Source organism: Euphorbia lathyris, chromosome 7, assembly GCF_963576675.1.
Source record: "Euphorbia lathyris chromosome 7, ddEupLath1.1, whole genome shotgun sequence".
NCBI classification, from domain to species: domain Eukaryota; kingdom Viridiplantae; phylum Streptophyta; class Magnoliopsida; order Malpighiales; family Euphorbiaceae; genus Euphorbia; species Euphorbia lathyris.
The window spans coordinates 15,914,367-15,934,088 of record NC_088916.1 but is presented as its reverse complement, the minus strand read 5'-3'; the positions used below and the strand labels follow the sequence as shown (position 1 = coordinate 15,934,088).

At 40.5% G+C, this 19,722-nt stretch overlaps 1 protein-coding gene across 4 annotated transcripts; it reads right to left on the bottom strand.

Annotated features, from left to right (window-relative positions):
* Window positions 1-11,558: 11,558 nt before the first annotated feature.
* On the bottom strand, window positions 11,559-19,488 carry LOC136235817 (structure-specific endonuclease subunit slx1). Of its 4 annotated transcripts, none has more exons than XM_066025857.1 (6): window positions 19,181-19,488; window positions 18,785-18,923; window positions 14,413-14,546; window positions 13,700-14,309; window positions 12,049-12,110; window positions 11,559-11,906 (listed from the first exon to the last, which is right to left on the bottom strand). In XM_066025857.1, the coding sequence occupies exons 1-6, from the start codon at window positions 19,339-19,341 to the stop codon at window positions 11,855-11,857; spliced, it is 1,158 nt and encodes a 385-aa protein (XP_065881929.1). In that variant the 5' UTR covers window positions 19,342-19,488; the 3' UTR covers window positions 11,559-11,854. The 4 variants fall into 4 exon arrangements, with proteins under 4 accessions (XP_065881929.1, XP_065881932.1, XP_065881933.1 ...); XM_066025860.1 differs by having other exon boundaries at window positions 12,049-12,105; window positions 19,181-19,487; XM_066025861.1 differs by lacking the exon at window positions 11,559-11,906 and having other exon boundaries at window positions 12,071-12,153; window positions 19,181-19,486.
* Window positions 19,489-19,722: the final 234 nt, after the last annotated feature.

Here is a 19,722-nt window from a genome sequence, read left to right as displayed (position 1 = left end):
TGAAGGTGCTGAATGGTGGATGACGGTATGTGCGACACGTCGGTTACACCATGGGGTGAACCAAACCAGAATCTCTCGATCATCAAACCCTGGTTTGACCTTATATGCACCCTGTCTTTGGGCACGTCAGTTAGGCTTTTTCCAATCTATCCCGGGGCAACTCCCGTTTCCTACCTCTTCTCAGCGGTGTGGGGCTAGTGATGAAGATATAGCCGCTGCGGTTCTGAATGCAGGATATGATCAGGGACCACTTCTGCTTGGATCGGATCAACCTTCGTTTGATGCTTGGTTGGAGACCATTTTTCAGCATTGCATCCCACCTGTTGGTAAGTTCTTTTGCTTTATTTAGTTATATATTTTTTATTTTATATTATTACTTTTTTTTTTAGATTCAAGCGGTAGCTCAGGGAAGGACAACAATTCGACTTTCCTAGCCCCGAATGTGCTTGACATTAACGACAAGGGAAAAGGAAAGGCCGTCATGATGGATGAGGGAGAGCGGGTGGCTGTTGCTGCAGGGCCTTCCGTGAGACAAAGGGAAGAAGAAGAGGACTCCGACGAAGGCCTATACTTCGGTTTTGAGGATGAAACACTGGACCAACTGGGGGAATGTTGGAACTTGACGTCTTCGCTTGGCACCTTGTCCCTTGATGGGGACTCGGCTGAGGTGGCTATGACTCCATTGCAACTTCCGGCATGAGCCCATCTTCCTTCCGCGTCTTCCCTAAACCGACTGGTTCTTGCACCATTGTCTCAGGTTTGTATGATCTTTCTAATCTGTTATTTATGAACCATGCTTGAGATGAAAATTGTTTAGATTGATTGATTGAATTGCTGAAATATGGCAGGAGTCAGCTCTTGTGCGTCCTTCGTTGGTCCCTGTCGGTCTTAAAGCTGATAATCCTTTTGCCGACTTGGATTTTTCATTCTTGAAAGGACCGTCTACTGCTGCAGCTGATTCATCCTTGCCTAGTGATGACTCGTTGAGTGACGCTCGTGCCAATCTTAGTAAGCTCGTCGCTTCTCCTCTTGACTCCTGGACTCCCACCCGTATTGAAAGGGAAATGACTGATTTTGATCTCATGATGGGTGCGTGTGCTCATCCTTTCAAGACTGAGCCTTTGAAATCCGCCAACAACCATGTGTTGTTTTGCTATCAGTCATACGTTACTGAGAAAAACGTGGCAGCGGGTCTTGCAGCTCGGGTTAGATCAAACATGGCGGAGCTTGAGTCCTATAGCAAGAAATTTAATGCTTTGGTTGACGCTGAAGAAGCGGATAGGCAACGGTTAGCCAAAATTGCGGCTGTAGAGGAGCGTCTTTTGGTATTAGAGAAGAAGGTGGCTGAAGCTCGAGCGTCTAAAGAGGAAATGGTTAGAGCTAGTTCCGGGTTTAGAGCTTGTTTCCCGCGGATGGAGGAAGAGCTGGGCCGTGAGAAAGATCGATTGGCCAATCATTATGACGAGATGTTGGAATGGCACCGACAGAGCGAGCAACACAAAGAGGCTACCTCCAAACTTTGTGAATCTTGGGCGAAATACCCAAAGCCTGATTTTTGTTTGTTTCCGTGAGGTACGTTCACGGGTCGCCTGTACTTTTCCTCTTTGTTTTGAGTTTGTGACCATGTACGCTCATTCTTTAATTTATTTATTTATGTAGCACAAATGGAAATTATTTTATAAGCTAATTTCCGCCTGACCATTTGCTAATTTATCTATTTTTATGTCCTAAACATATGGTACATGTGAAATAATCGAAAATGTATAGGATACAAGGAGAAACGCAGGCATTAGTTGAAAATTGAAATGATCTATTGGTTAAGTTCCTACGTTAATTACATCCCACATATTTCGAAAAACATTTCTCCAAATACTTACTGTTAGTGCCGAGATAGACAGCATGCCCCGCGTAGGTATGGCTACGCCCCGCGTGTTGGAGCCTCTGGTCCTGGAGCGTCTCGTTGATGATGACTACGCGTGGCGTATCTGGTGTTACGCCGCGCATAGTCGAGCCTCTGGAGTATTATTTCTACGAATGCCTGACCTACGCCCTGCGTACTTGAGCTCCTGAACCTGGAGCGTCTTTATTGGTGAGCTTTACGCGGGGCGTTTCTGGAGTTACGCCACGCGTAGTCAATCTTCTGGCGTATGACTTCTATGCGTGTCTGATCTACGCCCTGCGTGTAGGAGGAGCGCCCTGCGTGTTTGAGCTTCCGAGCTGTCCTCCGGCAGTAGCTTCCTCTACATCTCGTGGGCTGGCTGCTCCGCGCGTTATAAGTTACGCCCCGTGCGGTGTAAGATGTTCTCATCGGTTCCTATGTTAATTACGTCCCACATACTTTGAAAATATTTCTTCAAATATTTGCCGTTAATGTAACTCCTATGTGGTTCTCCGCCCAAACTCTTCAACCAATACGCGCTCCCGGGAAGCACCTTGTGGATTTGAAATGGTCCTTCCCAGTTGGGCGACCACTTCCCCAGCTCATGGTCCTTCGTCCCGATTGGTAGGATTAGCTTCCATACTAGCTCGCCTTCTCTGAAGCTTTTCTTTTTCACTTTCTTGTTGTACACGTCTTCCACTTTCTTCTTTTGGATCATCATGCAATCGAGCGCTTTCTGCCTTTCGTAGTCCAAATCTTCTAGTTCCATGGTCATGGCTTGCACATAATTGTCCGGCTCCAAGTCATTCTGACGCATTACTCGCAATGAAGGCACGATGACTTCTAATGGTATTACTGCATCATGACCAAACGTTAGGAAAAACGGGCTCACTCCATTCGCTCGTGTCTTAGATGTTCGCATAGCCCAAAGTGTTTCTGAGAGAACTTTGTGCCACTCCCTAGGATTGTCTTCTAACATCTTCTCCAAGATTTGGATCAGGATCTCGTACTCTTCTGCGAACTCATTCATATCTTCGCCTGTGAACATGGTTCCTTGGTCCGTGGTAATGGATTCTGGAATTCCAAATCTATGAATTAAGTTCTCTTTGATGAACTGGATTACTTGTGCTTGGCCGACTTGCTTCATTGGTGCTGCTTCTACCCACTTGGAGAAGTAATCTGTGGCAACTATGATGAAGCAATGGCCTTTTGATGAAGCTGGAAATATTTTCCCAATTAGATCGATAGCCCATCCTCTAAAAGGCCATGGTTTCACAACTGAGTGTAATTCTTCTGAGGGCACCCGTTGGACTTGGCCATACAATTGGCACTTCTTGCAACCCTTCGCATATGTGATGCAATCTCGTAGGATCGTTGGCCAGAAGTACCCATGACGATTAATAAGCCACCGTATTCTCCTTCCCGACTGGTGAGCCCCGCATATGCCTTCATGGACTTGCTTCATGACCTCCATTGCTTTTGGGAAGCCGAGGCATTTAAGTAGCATTCCGTCGTAGCTCTTACAGTACAAATCACCTGCCATCAACATGTAATTTTGAGATTGAATGCTTAGTGAATAATTTACTTTTTTGGATGGGTCATTGAGGTACTCGATGAACGGTTTCCTCCAATCCTGAGCTAAGTTGATATCGATGTCGAATGATTCGAACTGGACACCTCTATCCGCCACGGAAGGATGACCCTGTCTTCTGATGATGACGACTTTGTGTGCTGTCTCTTTAGAGATCTTCATTCCAGAAGCGATTTGGGCTAACTCGTCAGCCTCCCAATTGTCATTTCTTGGAATATGCTCCAAACTGACCTCGTCAAACATTTCCAGAAGTTGGATTGCAAATGCGAAATAAGGTAACAGAGATAAACTTGAGCATTTGTATTCTCCTGTTAGGTGCCGGATGACCAATTGTGAATCTCCGAAAATCTTGACTTCTTTTGCTCCTAGGTCGATTAAGATTTCCAACCCAATGATCAGAGCTTCATACTCAGCTTGATTGTTCGTGCATTCGAAGTCCAAGTTTACAGCTAATATCGTCTTAGTCCCGGATGGGGCTGTGATGATTACTCCTGCTCCGTTGGAGCTGTTTGTGCTCGAACCATCGAACTTTAACTGCCAAGGCTCTTTATGTGTCAGATAGATTGGAAGTTCCGCCTCTTCGGGATATTGGAAACTGGTTGGGTGATCGGCTACAAAATCTGCGATTGCTTTCCCCTTTACTGAGGATTGCGGGAGATACGTCAAGGTGAACTCGGCCAATGCTAGTGACCATTTCCCTATTCTTCCCGAGAGGATGGGCTGGTTTAGCATGTACTTGATCAAGTCTGTGCTGGCGATCACGTAAACTCTTGCTTTGAGCAAGTAATGCCTCAACTTCGTGCAAGCGAAATAGAGGGCTAGGCACGTTTTCTCAACTGGACTATATCTTGTCTCTGCTGATAATAACGTTCGGCTTAGGTAGTAGATGGCTTGTTCATGGCGGTTTGCATTATCTTGGGCGAGTAGACACCCAATTGACTCGTCGGTTGCTGATATATAGAGCTTGAGTGGAGTGCCCTCTCTTGGTGGCATCAAAACAGGTGGATTACTCAGGTAAGTTTTGATCTCCTCAAACGCCGCTTGATGCTTGTCGTCCCACTTGAAGCTTTCTTCATCTTTGAGCATCAACAGATTTGAGAATGCTCTGGACTTTCCAGCCAAATTGGATATGAATCGTCTCAAATAGTTTACTTGGCCCAAGAATCGTTGTAACTCTTTTTTATTCTTCGGAGGTTGTGCTTCTTTGATTGCTTTTGCCTTATTGTTGTCGATCTCGATTCCTCTTTGGTGGACTAAGAATCCGAGAAAGTTCCCTGCTTTGACCTCGAAGGCGCACTTCAGAGGGTTAAGCTTTAGGTTATACTTTCGCATTCGTTCGAAGCTCTTCCTCAAATGGTCGACATGTTCCATTTCTCGCTTGGACTTGATAACGATGTCGTCTACGTATACTTCCATAGAGGTGCCGAGTAAATCGTGAAAAATGGCATTCATTGCTCTTTGGTATGTGGCGCCGGCATTCTTTAAACCAAATGGCATGACGACCCATTCGAACGTGCCGATTGACCCTGGGCATCGAAATGCCGTTTTTGCAATGTCTTCTTCGGCGATGGGGATTTGGTTATATCCCGTGTAGCAATCACACAGAGATATTCATTCATTTTTAGACACAACATCTACTAACATGTCGGCTATAGGCATCACATAGATGTCTTTTGGCGTGGCTAAATTTAGATCGCGAAAATCTATGCATACGCATAGTTTACCGTTCTTTTTCACTACAGGCACGACGTTAGATAGCCATACAGCGTACTTTGCTGGTCTGATGAACTTAGCCTTGAAAAGTTTTTCTATCTCCTCCTTCACCTTGCCTTCCACTTCTTTGCTCATCCTCCTTGTTGGTTGCTTGAAGGGTTTGAATTCTGGTTTAATCGGCAATCTATGCTCCACAACGTCCTTGCTCAGCTCGGGCATTTCATCATAATTCCAAGCGAAACAGTCTTTGAACTCATGAAGTAAACTGATAATGGCTTCTTTTAATGTTGGGCGTAGTAAGCTACTAACAAATGTAACCCGAGGTTCCTCTTCCGTTCCTAGATTTACTTCGTCTAAAGGATCGACTGCCATGGAACCTTCATCTTCTAACTTTGGGTTTGCCCTCTTCAGATCTTGTAGTTGGATTTCTTCTCCTTGAGGATTCAGTTCTGTTATTCCTTTGGGGGTTTCGACTTCTGAGAGCCTCATGTCGTTTTCTTGGTACAGTTTCTCCGCTAGTTGTTGTGCATTCAGTTTTGATATAACGGCTGAAGCTACCACTTCTTTTCCCGATTTTGTCTTAATCATGGAATTTCTTCAATTATCGGTTCATTACGGAATGGCCTTCGACGAGGCACGATTGCCGTTGGCTTTAGGATATTCTTAATCTCTTCGCCACATGATTGCTCTTTGTGATTGGACCCAACTCGGATTGGGCCAACAGATTCCTCGTAGAGTCTGGTTTCGACCACATCGGAGTAAGTTTCGAACGGCTTCTCGTTCGCCCGAACAACCTCCACATCGTCTCCCTTCCAAAAAAGAAGAAGTTGGTGCAATGACGAGGGGATGCATGAGTTAGAGTGAATCCAATCTCTCCCTAGAAGCGCCTGATAGCTCGCTGTTGAATTTACTACGAAGAAAGCAGCCATGGCGGTGTGGCAGCCAATAGTGAGCTCCAAAGGTAGGACACCGTAAGTCTTCGCGATTTCTCCCGTGAAGGCTGAAACCGACACCTCTGACGAGATTATATCTTCCTCCGATTTCCCTAAGGCTAGGACCATCTTCATCGGCATGATGTTAATGGCTGATCCATTGTCGATGAGCACTCTGGAGATCGGTTTGCCATCTACGTGAGCCTTGACGTATAAAGGTTTAATATGGCGGGTCATCCTCGGAGTGGGCTTGTCAAAGTAAACCCTCTTCATGCCTTCTTCACCCAATGCGTTCGGTACTGTGTCTTCTTGCTCCTTGTGCTCGAGTTTGGGGACTTCCTTCTTGGTGTCTTCACCTCTAAAATCCGAAGGTAAGATTAAAGAGGTAGCTACACACTCTATCCGTATGATGAAATCTCCAACCCGGATCTGGAGATTTTTCTCTTGGTTTTTTCCTCCTCCTTTCGCGTCATTAGAGTTAACGCTGGATGATTCCTTTCGATCATTTCTCTTTTCTGCCTCTCTTTTCCTTAATCTTCTTTTCGCATTTTTGGAGAGAGGCCTTGGGAACTTCTTGTGGCTATTCAATTGCCAGTGATCGATGGGCGACGTGCTTGAAGGTGTCACAAAACGTGGTCGTTGTTGTTGCATATCTCTTCTCTTTGTATTTTGTGATTGCCTTGAACTTTCCTCCAACTTAGATGGTATCGCTTTTGGTACCCATATCTGCCGGGTCTTTAGGTCGCAAGGTTGCTTTCCTTTGCCCCCCCCCCCCCCCCCCCACACTAGCGAAGTGGCATTGATCATGTTGGCTACTGGGAAAGGGTCATCGTCGATCAGCATGCTTTCCTTCTTCTCCGGGAATTGGAGTATCCCGCGGTTAATCCTATCTTGCACGGCATTTCTAAAACCAAAACAAGCTTGAGTGTTATGGCTCCAGTTGTCGTGATACTTACAATAATCTCGTCCGCGTATTTCATCTTTGGATGGGATCACATGTCTAGGAGGCAATGTGATGAACTGCTCTTTTAGCAAGTAATCGAAGATCTCTTCCGTCTTTGAGACGTCGAAAGTATATTGTGTGGTTGGAACCCTTTTGACTACCTCTGGGGTTTTGGGATTTTTTAACAACACGGGACATGTTCGAGATCCGATGTTTGTTAAGTCGGCGATGGCTACCTCATGCGTTTGGACATCCCCTTGATAGCTTCCCATAGAGTTCTTCTTGCGTCGATGATCTTCCCTCATCAACTCCTCGTACTCTGAAACCTTGGCCACCAATTCATAGTAGTCGCGGAAATCGATTCCCTGAAATTTCTTCCGGTTTTCGAATTCTAGTCCACGTTGAGCAATCTTTACGAACTCGACCTCGGGAATATTGATTTGACAACGATGTCGCATCTTCTTGAATCGGTTGATAAAATTTTCAACCGGTTCCCCATGTCGTTGCGTCATTCGGGACAGCTCCGCAACACAAACCTCGGGCTCCGTTCGATAAAATTGGTTATGGAAAAGTCTTTCCATTTGTTCCCATCCATGAATGGACCCTGATGGCAAAGTGGCATACCAAGAGAACGCTGGTCCCGTTAGTGATCCTGGGAATAGTCGCAAGCGCAACATGTCGAAGTTCATGTCCATGCTCAAACCACTGCACTGAAAGGTGAAGCGTGCCACATGCTCTACGGTGGATTGCCCTTTTTCTCCTGAAAATAAAGTGAAATCAGGGACTCTAAAATTGTGAGGTAAGGGGTATAGTTGATCATACTACCGTGGATATGGTTTTTGGAATTCGGGTCGGTACACCTCCCTCACGGCTGGCCCATAAATTTCTTGGACGATGTTCTTTATGTGTTGGGCCTCTCCTACGTTGTTGGTGGGTTCCACGCGTGTGTGTGTGTCGTCCGTTGTGGGTGAAAGTTGCTTCCTCTCCCATTGCCCCCCGCATTACGAGCATAGCTCTCCTCGTAATGTTCGGCATGGTTACTAGGTCCAGTATGAGACCTAAACTGTTGTTGAGGCGGTGGGACTTGAACGGGTTCTGGGCTGATCCTATCGCCGCGCTCATTGAACCTGAGGTTCTCTTCTCGAATTGGTGGAGGGGTATACCTCTCACCGGCGCCTGAGATCGGCGTTCCTTTTCCATTGCCTGCCGGTCCTTGGGATCTTGACTTTTGTGAGAAAAGTTCGGCACATTTTTCTGGGATTTTACCGATTTCTCCGGTTAAATCGACAATCCTCTCCTCGAGAGCCGGAACCTTGTTAGAATTGTTTATCGCCTCCCCGTTGGCTTTGAACATGGCCTCGTTGCTAGCTTGCATTGCGCTGCACATAGCCTCATGATTCTCTCTCATGGTCTGTGAAAACCCATGTAGAAATTGGCTGATTTGCTTCTCTATATTTACTATAAATGGTGTTATGTCGAATACGGGTGGGCCTTGAGGTGGTTGTTGGTTTGCGCCCCCCGCTATTGCTCACAGCCTTGGCTACAAAGCCTTCGGGCATCCCGGACTCATTGTCATGATCTCGGTTCTGATTTTGACTCTCTTCGGAGTCCGATGGAATTGGATCTTTCCCCGTGTTCTTCCTAGGAGGCATCCTCCGTGAGTACTTATAGGTGAAAATGATGAAATTAAGTTAGTAATCTAGTGTTGAAAAAGAAAGAACAAGAAAATAAATAAATACTTATTAAGGGAATAAAAGCGAAGCATGAAAAATAAGTGGTTTAAAACTGAATGAAAAATATATACGTGGTATGAAAAGAAACGGGCTTTTAAAATTTTTGGCAAAGCTTAAAAAAAAAAAATACGTCTCACTGGGCGTGCCAAAAATTGTTAGCGTTAGCTAATAAATTTTGGTAAAGTGGAAGTGGGGCGAAAAAAAAATAAATGTGATATGAAAAAAAAGTTATGGAAGAAAACAGGTACAAAAAACGGGTTCTAAAATTTTTGGCGAAGCTTAAAAATCAATAAGTCCCACTGGGCGTGCCAAAAATTGTTAGCGATATTTTCGAAATATGCTAATTTCAACCTTGTCACGTGTGGTTAGGGTGCGGGCGTGCCAGAGAAATTATTTCTCAATTATGAAAAACAGTTACGTTTGTGAAATTGTGCGCCGAAAAACATGAATTCTAAATCGAAGCGATTGGCGAGGGACGCAAGGATTGAAAAAGTCCCCCTTGGGTCTCTAGCGCCGTTATAGAAACTTTGCTAGATTGATTATTTTTATTTAAGCTAAGCGTACGAATTGAGGACGGAAAATTAAAGGAAATTAAAGTGCGAAATTGACATGAGATTTTGGGAAAAATGGTATTTATTGATATGAACGAGTGTTTGAATACATGTGTTCAAAGTAAGCATTAAAATGAAATGAATTACAATTGAGAAATCTCTATATTAAACATATAGGTAAACAATTGAATTAGAATAAACAAATCAATACAAAGAATTGAAATGCGATAAAGTAAATTGCAATTCAACAACAAACTCGGAGCCACAATAGCTATCTCGGATTGATGTTGAATTTTGGTGTTGGTGCGAGGTCCTCGGAGAGCTGCAGCCGGTCGGGCCCGTACGGTATGTGATCTTTGGCAATGTTGAAACGTGTGGTAGGCAAATGGGGCAGATTTAATCTTTAACTTTGGGAGGCTCGTTTGGATGCTTAGAAATACGGAATCGGATGAGTAAATAGTCTAAATTGAACTTCGGAATGCCAGGAACAAACGTTTATAAGGGGTCTAAGGCTAAAACGAACTTTAAAAGGGTGAAATTGAGAGTTGAAAACAACCGGACGAATCTGGAAAATTCTGAAAACAGAGTATCTAAAAGAATTTGAGCTGGAAAGATCGGCTTCTAAATAGAGTTTCTGAACACGGAATTAGGAAAATAAATATACTAGATCTAACTTCAGGACGTCAGGAACAACTTTGTTGAAGGGATTGGAAGCAAAAAATGACTTTAAATGGACGGAATTAGGCTTTGAAAATAAATGGACGAATCTGGAAAATTAATTTGGAAACAGAGTTCTGGCTAAGAATTGGATAAATTAAGAGCTTGGGAATGCTAAAGTGAATTGAAAAGACTTGGAAAGACTTGAAAAGAGGCTATTGGAACTGAATTAAGGCTAAAGGGGAGCTAAAGAATGAATTAAAGCTAAGAACTTGAAGAACAAAAAGAAGAACTTGAAGAACTTGAAGAACTAAGAACAAAAGAAACTAGAAACTAAGCATTGGAGCTTTGAGAGGGGGTTTTGTGTGTTGAATGAGTGATTTTTTATGAAGGGGAGGGGGTCTATTTATAGTTTTTTGGAGTGGCATTTTGGTAATTATTTAGTGATATTTTGGTAATTATTGGTCAACTACTCCTTATTTTTCTCTCTAACCTTGCCCACTACCTTGCCACATCATCAACTTCCTCAACTTCCTCCAACTACCATTAACTTCCACCATGCCACATCATTCCACTACCTTGTGGTTAGAAAAATCTTAAGGCTTGGACTTCGATGTGAGGATGGGGCTGAGCTTATAGGCTAGCCCGTGGCTGTGTCCGGATGCGGTCTTCGGATGGCTGGTATACGCCCCGCGTATGAGGATGCACGCCCCGCGTGTTCGAGGTGAGTTACGAATATATTTTCATTTTTTATTTTATCATTTATTATTTTCTAGGCAAAATATAAACTATATCCTAAAATCGACACCCAAGTATTGTATATACATAAAATAAAATTTATTTATTTTGGACCAACAACATATTATAAGAATTCTTAAAAAACACTTATGTATTATAAGAAAAACATTGTGGTTATTTTTTAATATACATTAGCTAACATCCTTCCATTTAGCTTCCATGTCTTCTTTCCTTCAGAATCAATGTGTTTCTCCTTTTCCTTCAAGTTCAATTTCAGTAATAATTAACCCATTAATATGGGCTATTGACTGAAGAACTCATAACAATCGCAGCAGCAATCGAGCCAATAGTATAATTTATCATTCGTACTGCTTGTATAATATAATCATTTATCAAAAGTAGCACAATTACCTATTAGGTTGTTGAAAACAATAATTTGGCTTCAAAACTAACTGACATTTGGATATGTAGTCTGATTAAATAAATAAAAAACATGATTTGTAAAAAGAGAAGATACCAACACGATTTACTTACGAATAAAATTTCTTTTGCTTCTTTTCAATCCTTTAGACAATTAAACTCCCATGCCCATAAATAAATTAAATAAAAATCATGGTTCGTTATGATATGTAAAAACATACTAACAATTGGTGAATTGGTATGATTAACTTAGATGATTAAGTTAAGAATCAGTATTTGTAGTTTAGAAGATAAATCAGAGGTGAACCGGAAATAATGATGCCAAAAACGTAATGGAAAAAAACAAAAATTGAAAAAATAATTACCTCTTGACGATATGTAGATTGGAGGAAATCAAAAATAAATTGCAAGAAATATCTACATTCCTCAAGTGAGTGTGAGATTGAAGCAGGTGCGTGCAGAATGGCATAAGGTATTATGTTCATAAATTAAGCAAACACAGTCATGAAATAAAATAACTGGGATTCCCAACAATTTTGAACAATTATTTAGTTGGTTCTTCAAATATCAACAACTTATGTTCATTTATCCTATAGATCATGGTATATCAGACAATGAACATGTGATTATGCCTTTAGGAGAAGTGAAAACCCCATCTTCAATTGTTGGAACTGATCTAAAAGGCTTTTCTCCTCTCTCAAAACTGATCAAATGGATTCGAATCACATGGATGGGATCCAGGAATTTTCCTGTAAACGCATTGTGTGTAAATTAAAAAAAACTGATCAAAACTCACTCATTCGGGAAAAAAAAGGAAAATCCTTTTAAAATTCAAATGTGAAGTATACTTGTGGTTAAAAATTGAGATGACACAAGTTCGAATTAATATACCTCATTGGTGTCATCGATAAAATTGAGATCAAGATAAAGTAACAATTGGCCACCCGCCTGAACTGTTCAACATAAACACTTAATTTTCTGGAGGAAAGGAAACCACTGGCAAACAAAAATGTCACAAGTTCCAAATGAAAATTGAATGCTTTAATATTGAACTTGAACATACTTATGTTAAACATCAAGATTAGTATTGGGATCAAACCTATTTAATCAAATTCTATGCAGTAGGGATTGTACTAACACTATCCTCCCAAAGAGTAAATTGAAACAAATAAATGTAAAGAAGAGACTGGTGTACATGGAGACATTTATCAGCAAAGAAGAGACTGGTGTACATGAAGACATTCATCAGCAAATCAAAGGAAATGAATAAACGATCCCAAAATTTCTTACCTTGAAGATCAAATCAAATATGCAAAAAGAAAAATTCCTCATAGGACAACCCAACAAAAAATAATCGACCAATGGAACAGTCCAAGATACTAATACTTCGATCATTCATTATCTCAACTGAAGAAGGAAGAAGAATGCGAGCAGAGACCGGGTTAGAAACGGTTCAGGAGTAAGAATAAGGAAGGAAGCGATTTTGAAGGAGTAGTTGAGGTTAAGTGGATTAGTTTCAAAATTCGAGAGATGGGAGATTGGAGATTTTTTAAATTTGATTTTCTTTTGTTAATTTTTTCAGAGTTTTTTTTTTTTTTAGCACTACACGTTTTCAATTTAGAATTTTAGAAATGGAAACACAAAAATCTTACAAAATTACACATCAACATTAAGGTAATTTAAAAAATGACACATGTACTTTTAAGTTACTGATTTAGTATATAGTATAGTCAGGAATGTTCACATGCACCTTAATGACCAAATGAATTTGATCATTCACCGTTAGATATAGGCTTGTTAAATCTAAGCTGTAGGATGCTTTCAATTTTCACTTTAGGATTCTAGATTTCCTATTTTTATTTTTTATTTTTGTTACAAAAAAAGTAGAAAAAACAAGACAAACAACGAATGAAAATGATACGATAATTGGCAATCTCCTAGGAAAAGGAACTCCCAAATAACATTTAGGCACCGGGTCAAGGACCGTAAAGCCTATGTGGAACTCATCAATGCAAGAAAATCAGCACATCGGTTTTCCTCCATGTGGACATGCGATGTTCTTCTCCCTGTGGACATGAGCCACAAGCCTCCTCAAAATACTCTAACAAGCGATATTACAAATAAGGGACCGAGAGGGGTGATTGAGAGGTCAACTATGGTATTGGTTTCCGAGATTTCCTGTTTAGCATATTAATAGTGATACTGGAGATTGCTAATGTCTACAATATAGATGTAAATTCATCTTTTTAGAACTCATTCGAAAATAAACGCCCCGTCCCGAATAAAAATGGGTATCTACAATCTATATATAAACGAACATAATTCAAGTATTTCAAATGTGTTCTTTCTGATATAATTCTAAATCTTATACAGATTTGGGAGATCATAGCAACTCAAATGATCTCATTTTGGGACATCATATTGAATCAACAAAAGAAGACTATGTCAAATCAATGATTACAGGAAAAGCAGTTGATACTCTTCTCTTCTTCCTCCCTGAAATTATTCTACAGTCAGGAGAAGGAGACAACAAATCTATTACCTCAATTTCATATGGCAAAGTGTAACGGTTCAACGATGGTTGACCTTCATCTACGTTGTCCGATAATCTTTCCTCATTCGACAAATCTTCTCTATCATCGGTATCCATGGAAAAAGTAGTAGTAAAAACTGAAGATGCTGTTCTTACTGTAGAATTAAAATCTACTTTCGAGAGCGGTGAATAATCTTCCGAACTACTCCTCAAATGTTGTTGCTCTTCAAACCATCCAAACTTTTGGGGAGAAATCTCATCAATGTTATGAGGTTTATCTGATGAAAGAGTAACAGTTTTGTTTACATCTTCTTTGCTGCTGTTGCTGCTATCACATGCTCCCAAATTAGCTCTTCGAAACTCATCAATGGCGCTGACATTGAGCTCAATCGAGCGCTCTTTTACTGCTCCGTTATCACTGTTGGTGCTATCATTTTCACCATTGTCCTTGAAGCCAAGTTCATCATCTTCAGATTGAGTGAAGCTGTCTTCAGCAGTAGTGTAGCAGGGGAGCTCGTCAATGGGGAGAACCTGGACCTTCATGTGATGTGGCAAACTTGGGCAACCCGCAGAGAGCTTCGAGTATTTTGTCGAGAAATAGTTCACAGTGATGTTCAAGCTAGCGATGTACGAGAAAGAAACAAACGTTCAGTCTTTCATCAATCTAAACGTTAGTTTCAGAAACAATGCAGCAAGCATCTATTGGAAAGAAGAAGTGATACCTCTTCCATGCTGGAAGGTTAAGCATAGTGTATGCAAGTTTGATCTTATTGGCTACCCCAGAAAACGATTTCAAAGCTGCCGCTGCCTGTCGGACATGCAAGGATTCCATTGGGTGTTGCCATGCCCATTCAAACTGCATTTTGAAATCCCATTTCCAATCTTAGCACAAATATGTACGAGCTTAGTACCGATTCTGTAGCATTTATTCAATATTAATTTCTAAAATGCCCCAAGTAAAACATCTTTCTCCAGTTGGCTACTCTTAAAATTCATGATAAGCCATTTTCCATGAGTCTTATGAATCATACAGGAAAACCCGAAAACTGATAACATTTAAACATTCAGCACGATTTAAAGAATCCCAGAAAGAACTACAAGCATTAGACCAAAAAAATAGGGACGGAAATTTATGATACTATAACACGATGACAACCCGACTGACATGACACGATTATCATTTTCTAACACTTGACTTGAATATACTACTTTTTAATTTAAAGTTACCAACCAACAGTCCCTTAACTTGAATATAACAGTAGATAGGTGTACTCCTTTATTTCGAATGTAATACAATACAGATAAATTTAGCTCCTATCTATATGGCTGCTCTCCTAGGAAGGAGAGATAACTTTAATTTGAATTTTAATTTAAGTATTTAAATGATAACTTGATATAATTTCTATTTTGATATTAAAATTTCATTTTTAGACTCATATTTAAAGTTAAATATGGTTAATATTTTATTTAAACTTTAATTTGGGGTTATAAGCTTTGGTACTCAGGAAAGGATAAGGTTAGAAATGGAGTAGGTATTCTTATTGATAGGGAGTATATTGATGATGTAGTAGCGGTGTCTAGGAAGAGCGATAGAATTATGAGTGTTAAGCTAGTGATAGGGGATGAGGTTGTGAATGTCATTAGTGCATATGCGCCACAAATAGGATTAGATGTGTCTATAAGACAAGCTTTTTGGGATGACTTAGAGGAAGTGGTGCAACAGGTTCCTAGGGATGAAAAAATGGTACTAGGGGGTGATCTCAATGGACACGTGGGTTCTAGGCGAGATGGGTTTGAGAGTGTTCATGGAGGGTATGGTTTTGGAGATAAGAATGAAGCAGGAAATGATATTTTGGAATTCGCATCAGCCTATGACTTGAGTATCATGAACACATGGTTTATGAAGAGAACATCCCACTTAGTGACTTATCGGAGTGGCGGTAATGCGAGCCAAATTGACTTCTTCTTAGTAAGGAGTGCTTGGCGAAAGAGTTATATTGATTGTAAGGTGATCCCTGGTGAGAGTACGACAACCCAACATAGAGTAGTGGTGATAGATTTTCGAAGTAGGAAATGTATAAGAAAACAAACACCTCAAGTAGAGACTAAGATTAAGTGGTGGAAATTGCAAGGGGAGAATCAACAAAAATTTGTGGATGAGATGACCAAAAAAGATATTTGGACTTGCAATATGGATTCAGATATAGATTCGATATGGAATAAGATGGAGCAGAGTATAAGGGAAGTAGCGAAGGAAGTTCTAGGGGAATCTAAAGGTAGCATGCCACTGGGTAAGGACACATCTTGGTGGACAGAAGAAGTACGACAAGCAGTAAAGAGTAAGAGAGAATCCTATAAACTATTGGAGAAATGTAGGAGTGACGAGAACTACGAAAAATACAAAGAGGCTAAAAGGGAAGTAAAGAAGGTCATACGAGATGCTAGAGCAAAGGTGAATCGGGATCTGTATACAAGATTGGATACGAAAGAAGGGGAAAGAGACATATATAGAATTGCTCGGATGAGAGATAGGAAGACGCGAGATCTCGGAAAAGTTAAATGTGTGAAGGATGTGGACCAGAAAGTCCTAGTTGGAGATAAGGATATCAAGGAACGATGGAGGTCCTATTTTGATGACTTATTTAATGGAGATCGCCAACAAGATGTTGGAGATATAAGTATCCATCACGATATGATAAATCACGAATGCCTGCGGAGAATTCAAAAGGGTGAAGTCAAAATGACATTAAGTAAGATGAAGTTGAAGAAAGCAGTAGGACCTGATGGCATCCCTATTGAGATTTGGAGATGTTTGGGAGAAAGAGGAATCGAATGGTTGACGACGTTCTTCAACAAAATTTGGAGAAACAATAAGATGCCATCAGAATGGAGGAAAAGTACATTAATCCCTTTGTATAAGAACAAAGGCGATGTCCAAGATTGTGCCAACTATCGGGGAATCAAATTAATGAGTCACACTATGAAACTTTGGGAGCGAGTGATCGAACAAAGGTTAAGGAGGACGGTGAAGATCTCGGAAAACCAGTTTGGCTTTATGCCGGGAAGATCAACTATGGAAGCCATCCATCTAATGAGACAATTAATGGAGCACTATCGAAATAAGAAGAAAGACTTGCATATGGTTTTCATTGACTTGGAGAAAGCATATGATAAGGTACCAAGGGAAGTACTTTGGTGGGCCTTGATAAGGAAAGGCATTTCGCGGAAATATATTGACATCATAAAGGACATGTATGAGGGAGTATGCACGAGTGTACGTACTAGTGTTGGGAAGACTGAAGAGTTTCCTATTACGATTGGAGTGCATCAAGGTTCCGCACTAAGCCCATTTCTTTTTGCCATCGTTATGGATGAACTAACAAGTTCACTTCAAGATGGTATACCATGGTGCATGCTGTTTGCAGATGATATCGTGTTGGTTGATGAGACGAAAGAAGGAGTGGAGAGGAAGTTGGAACTATGGAGACAAACTCTAGAATCTAGAGGCTTTAAGTTGAGTCGAAGTAAGACAGAATATTTGGAGTGTAAGTTTAGCGGCCGTAGGAGTAGGGAGGCAGGGACAATCACCCTAGATGGGAGAGTTGTTCAGGCCTCGGATTGCTTCCGGTATTTAGGATCTATTATCCAAACGGATGGAGAATTAGATGGAGATGTTGCTCATAGGATTAAAGCTGGTTGGTCGAAGTGGAAGAGTGCTACGAGTTTCCTTTGTGATCCCGGCATGCCTAATAGATTGAAGGGAAAATTCTACCGGACGGCAATTAGACCAGCATTGTTATATGGTACGGAGTGTTGGGCAGTGAAACACTGCCACATCCATAAGATGTCGGTGGCGGAGATGCGTATGTTGAGATGGATGTGTGGTCATACGAGAAAGGACCGGGTGCGTAATGAAATAATTAGGACAAAAGTAGGGGTCACATCTATTGAGAATAAAATGAGAGAAAACCGACTAAGGTGGTTTGGCCATGTGAGACGTAGAGCGCTTGATGCGCCGGTTAGGAGAACCGAAGAGTGGCAAAGGGATGTAGTGGTGAGGGGTAGGGGAAGACCTAAGCAAACTTGGAGGAGGGTGATCGAGAGTGATATGAGTTTACTGGGAATTGAGGAAAATATGGTAGTGGATAGGACGGATTGGAGGGAGCGAATCTGTGTCGCTGACACGACTTGACTTTCACGGTTTTATATGATGGTTCATGTTAGTCGACCCCGAATCATTTCGGGACTAAGGCTTTGTTGTTGTTGTTGTTGTATAATATTTTAAAATTGATCCGTATCTTACGATTCACGAGTCTCGATTCACAAAATGAGATTTCGAGTCACGAGTCGTATCTCGATTTAACAACTATGCTTGAATCATATATAATCATTTGACACGATAACCCAAAATTGCCACCTCTCCAAAAGCAATGGTGAAACATTTGCTCACTCAAGAATGGTTAGCTACTCTTAAAATTCATGACATAGCTCCCTTGAGTCTTATGTGAAGCATACAGGAAAACGAAAACCTTATAACACTTAAATTCAGCAAGATTTAAAGAATTCCAGAAAGAACATCAGAAAAAACTGCAAGCATAGGACCAAAACTGTAGGGGTGGCGATTTATGAAACCATAACACGATTCACAATGATAACCCGACCCAACTGACGTGACACGATTATCATTTTTATTACATTTATATCATATAAAATCATATGAAGCATATAGATAACATTAACCTAACACAATTATGACACAATAAATTGTTCTCTTAAGAATCTAATGATAACCTTAAAGAGTATAAATTCCAGTGATTAAAACTAGCTTCAATACATATTTAGAGGCCTAGGGATCTTCTAGAGTTGGTGGAGTTGTAATCATCTCAACCATTAATTGCAAAATGAATGGATGAGATTTGATTGATCAATAAATGACTAATTAAATATTAAAATTTATCAATTAAATCTCATCCATTAATTTGTAATTAATGGTTGAGATTACAACTCCACCAACTCTAGAGGCTTTTTAACTCTAGAGAAACCACAAAGCGAATAAACTTATAACATAAGAATTAAGAAGGAAAAAAAAAAGACCTGAAGAGCAGATACATTAGTTGGGAAACCATATATGCAGAAGACCATTTCCCAGGGCCGCCTTTTCTTAGTTCTACATGCTCCACTTCTAATTTCACCGTTGTGTTGCCTAATTCGACGCTTTGGATTCACAGTAAATCTGAAAAGTCAACCAATTTCATGAATCACATATGTCAAAAGACATAGCATAAGTTTTCTTGGATCTGATTCAAGTCCACACAAATCGCAAAACTCTAAATTAGATCAAGACACAAAAACTTAATTAAAATCTGGAAATCATACAAATCAGATCGGTATTGGGTTTTTAAACTATAGGAATCAGAAAAATTGATAAAACTAAGGAAGAAACAGAAGAATTTGTAGATCAATTAAATAGAGTGAAAGATGAGAACGAACCCGATATAGGTATGACCTTTGAAGCGAGGGCAGAGAGAAGTCAAGAGATAGCAAGCGTAAAAACCATTTCCTTCTTTGATTTTGTCTTCTTCATTTTGATTTCCTTCTTCTACTGCGTTATTTGGCCTCTCTGATCTAGCCGTCGCCGTTCTTTTCCTCATTATTTTGGTTGGGGGTAATTTCTTCTGCCTCTTTTACCTGTGTATAGGTTTCTCTCTCTTTCTGGATTTTGGAGCGGAGCAGAGCAGGTTCTAATTCGACCGTTGCAGTCTACATAGCGTTTTATGACATAAATATCTCAAATTTCAAATTCAAATGTCTACAATACTTTCTCGAATTAAGGGTGAATTTGTCCTTAAGGATGATATGTTAAGTTCACAAATTGACTTTTAGGTATAAATTCAGCTTTTAAATTTGTAAAATTTGATAAATTTTTCTAAAATAAAAAAAAAAATCAATACTTAAAAGAATTTCAAATTTAGATTAATTTCTCAAAATATTGTTAACTTCAATTATACTTAATTGATACATAAACTCAACTT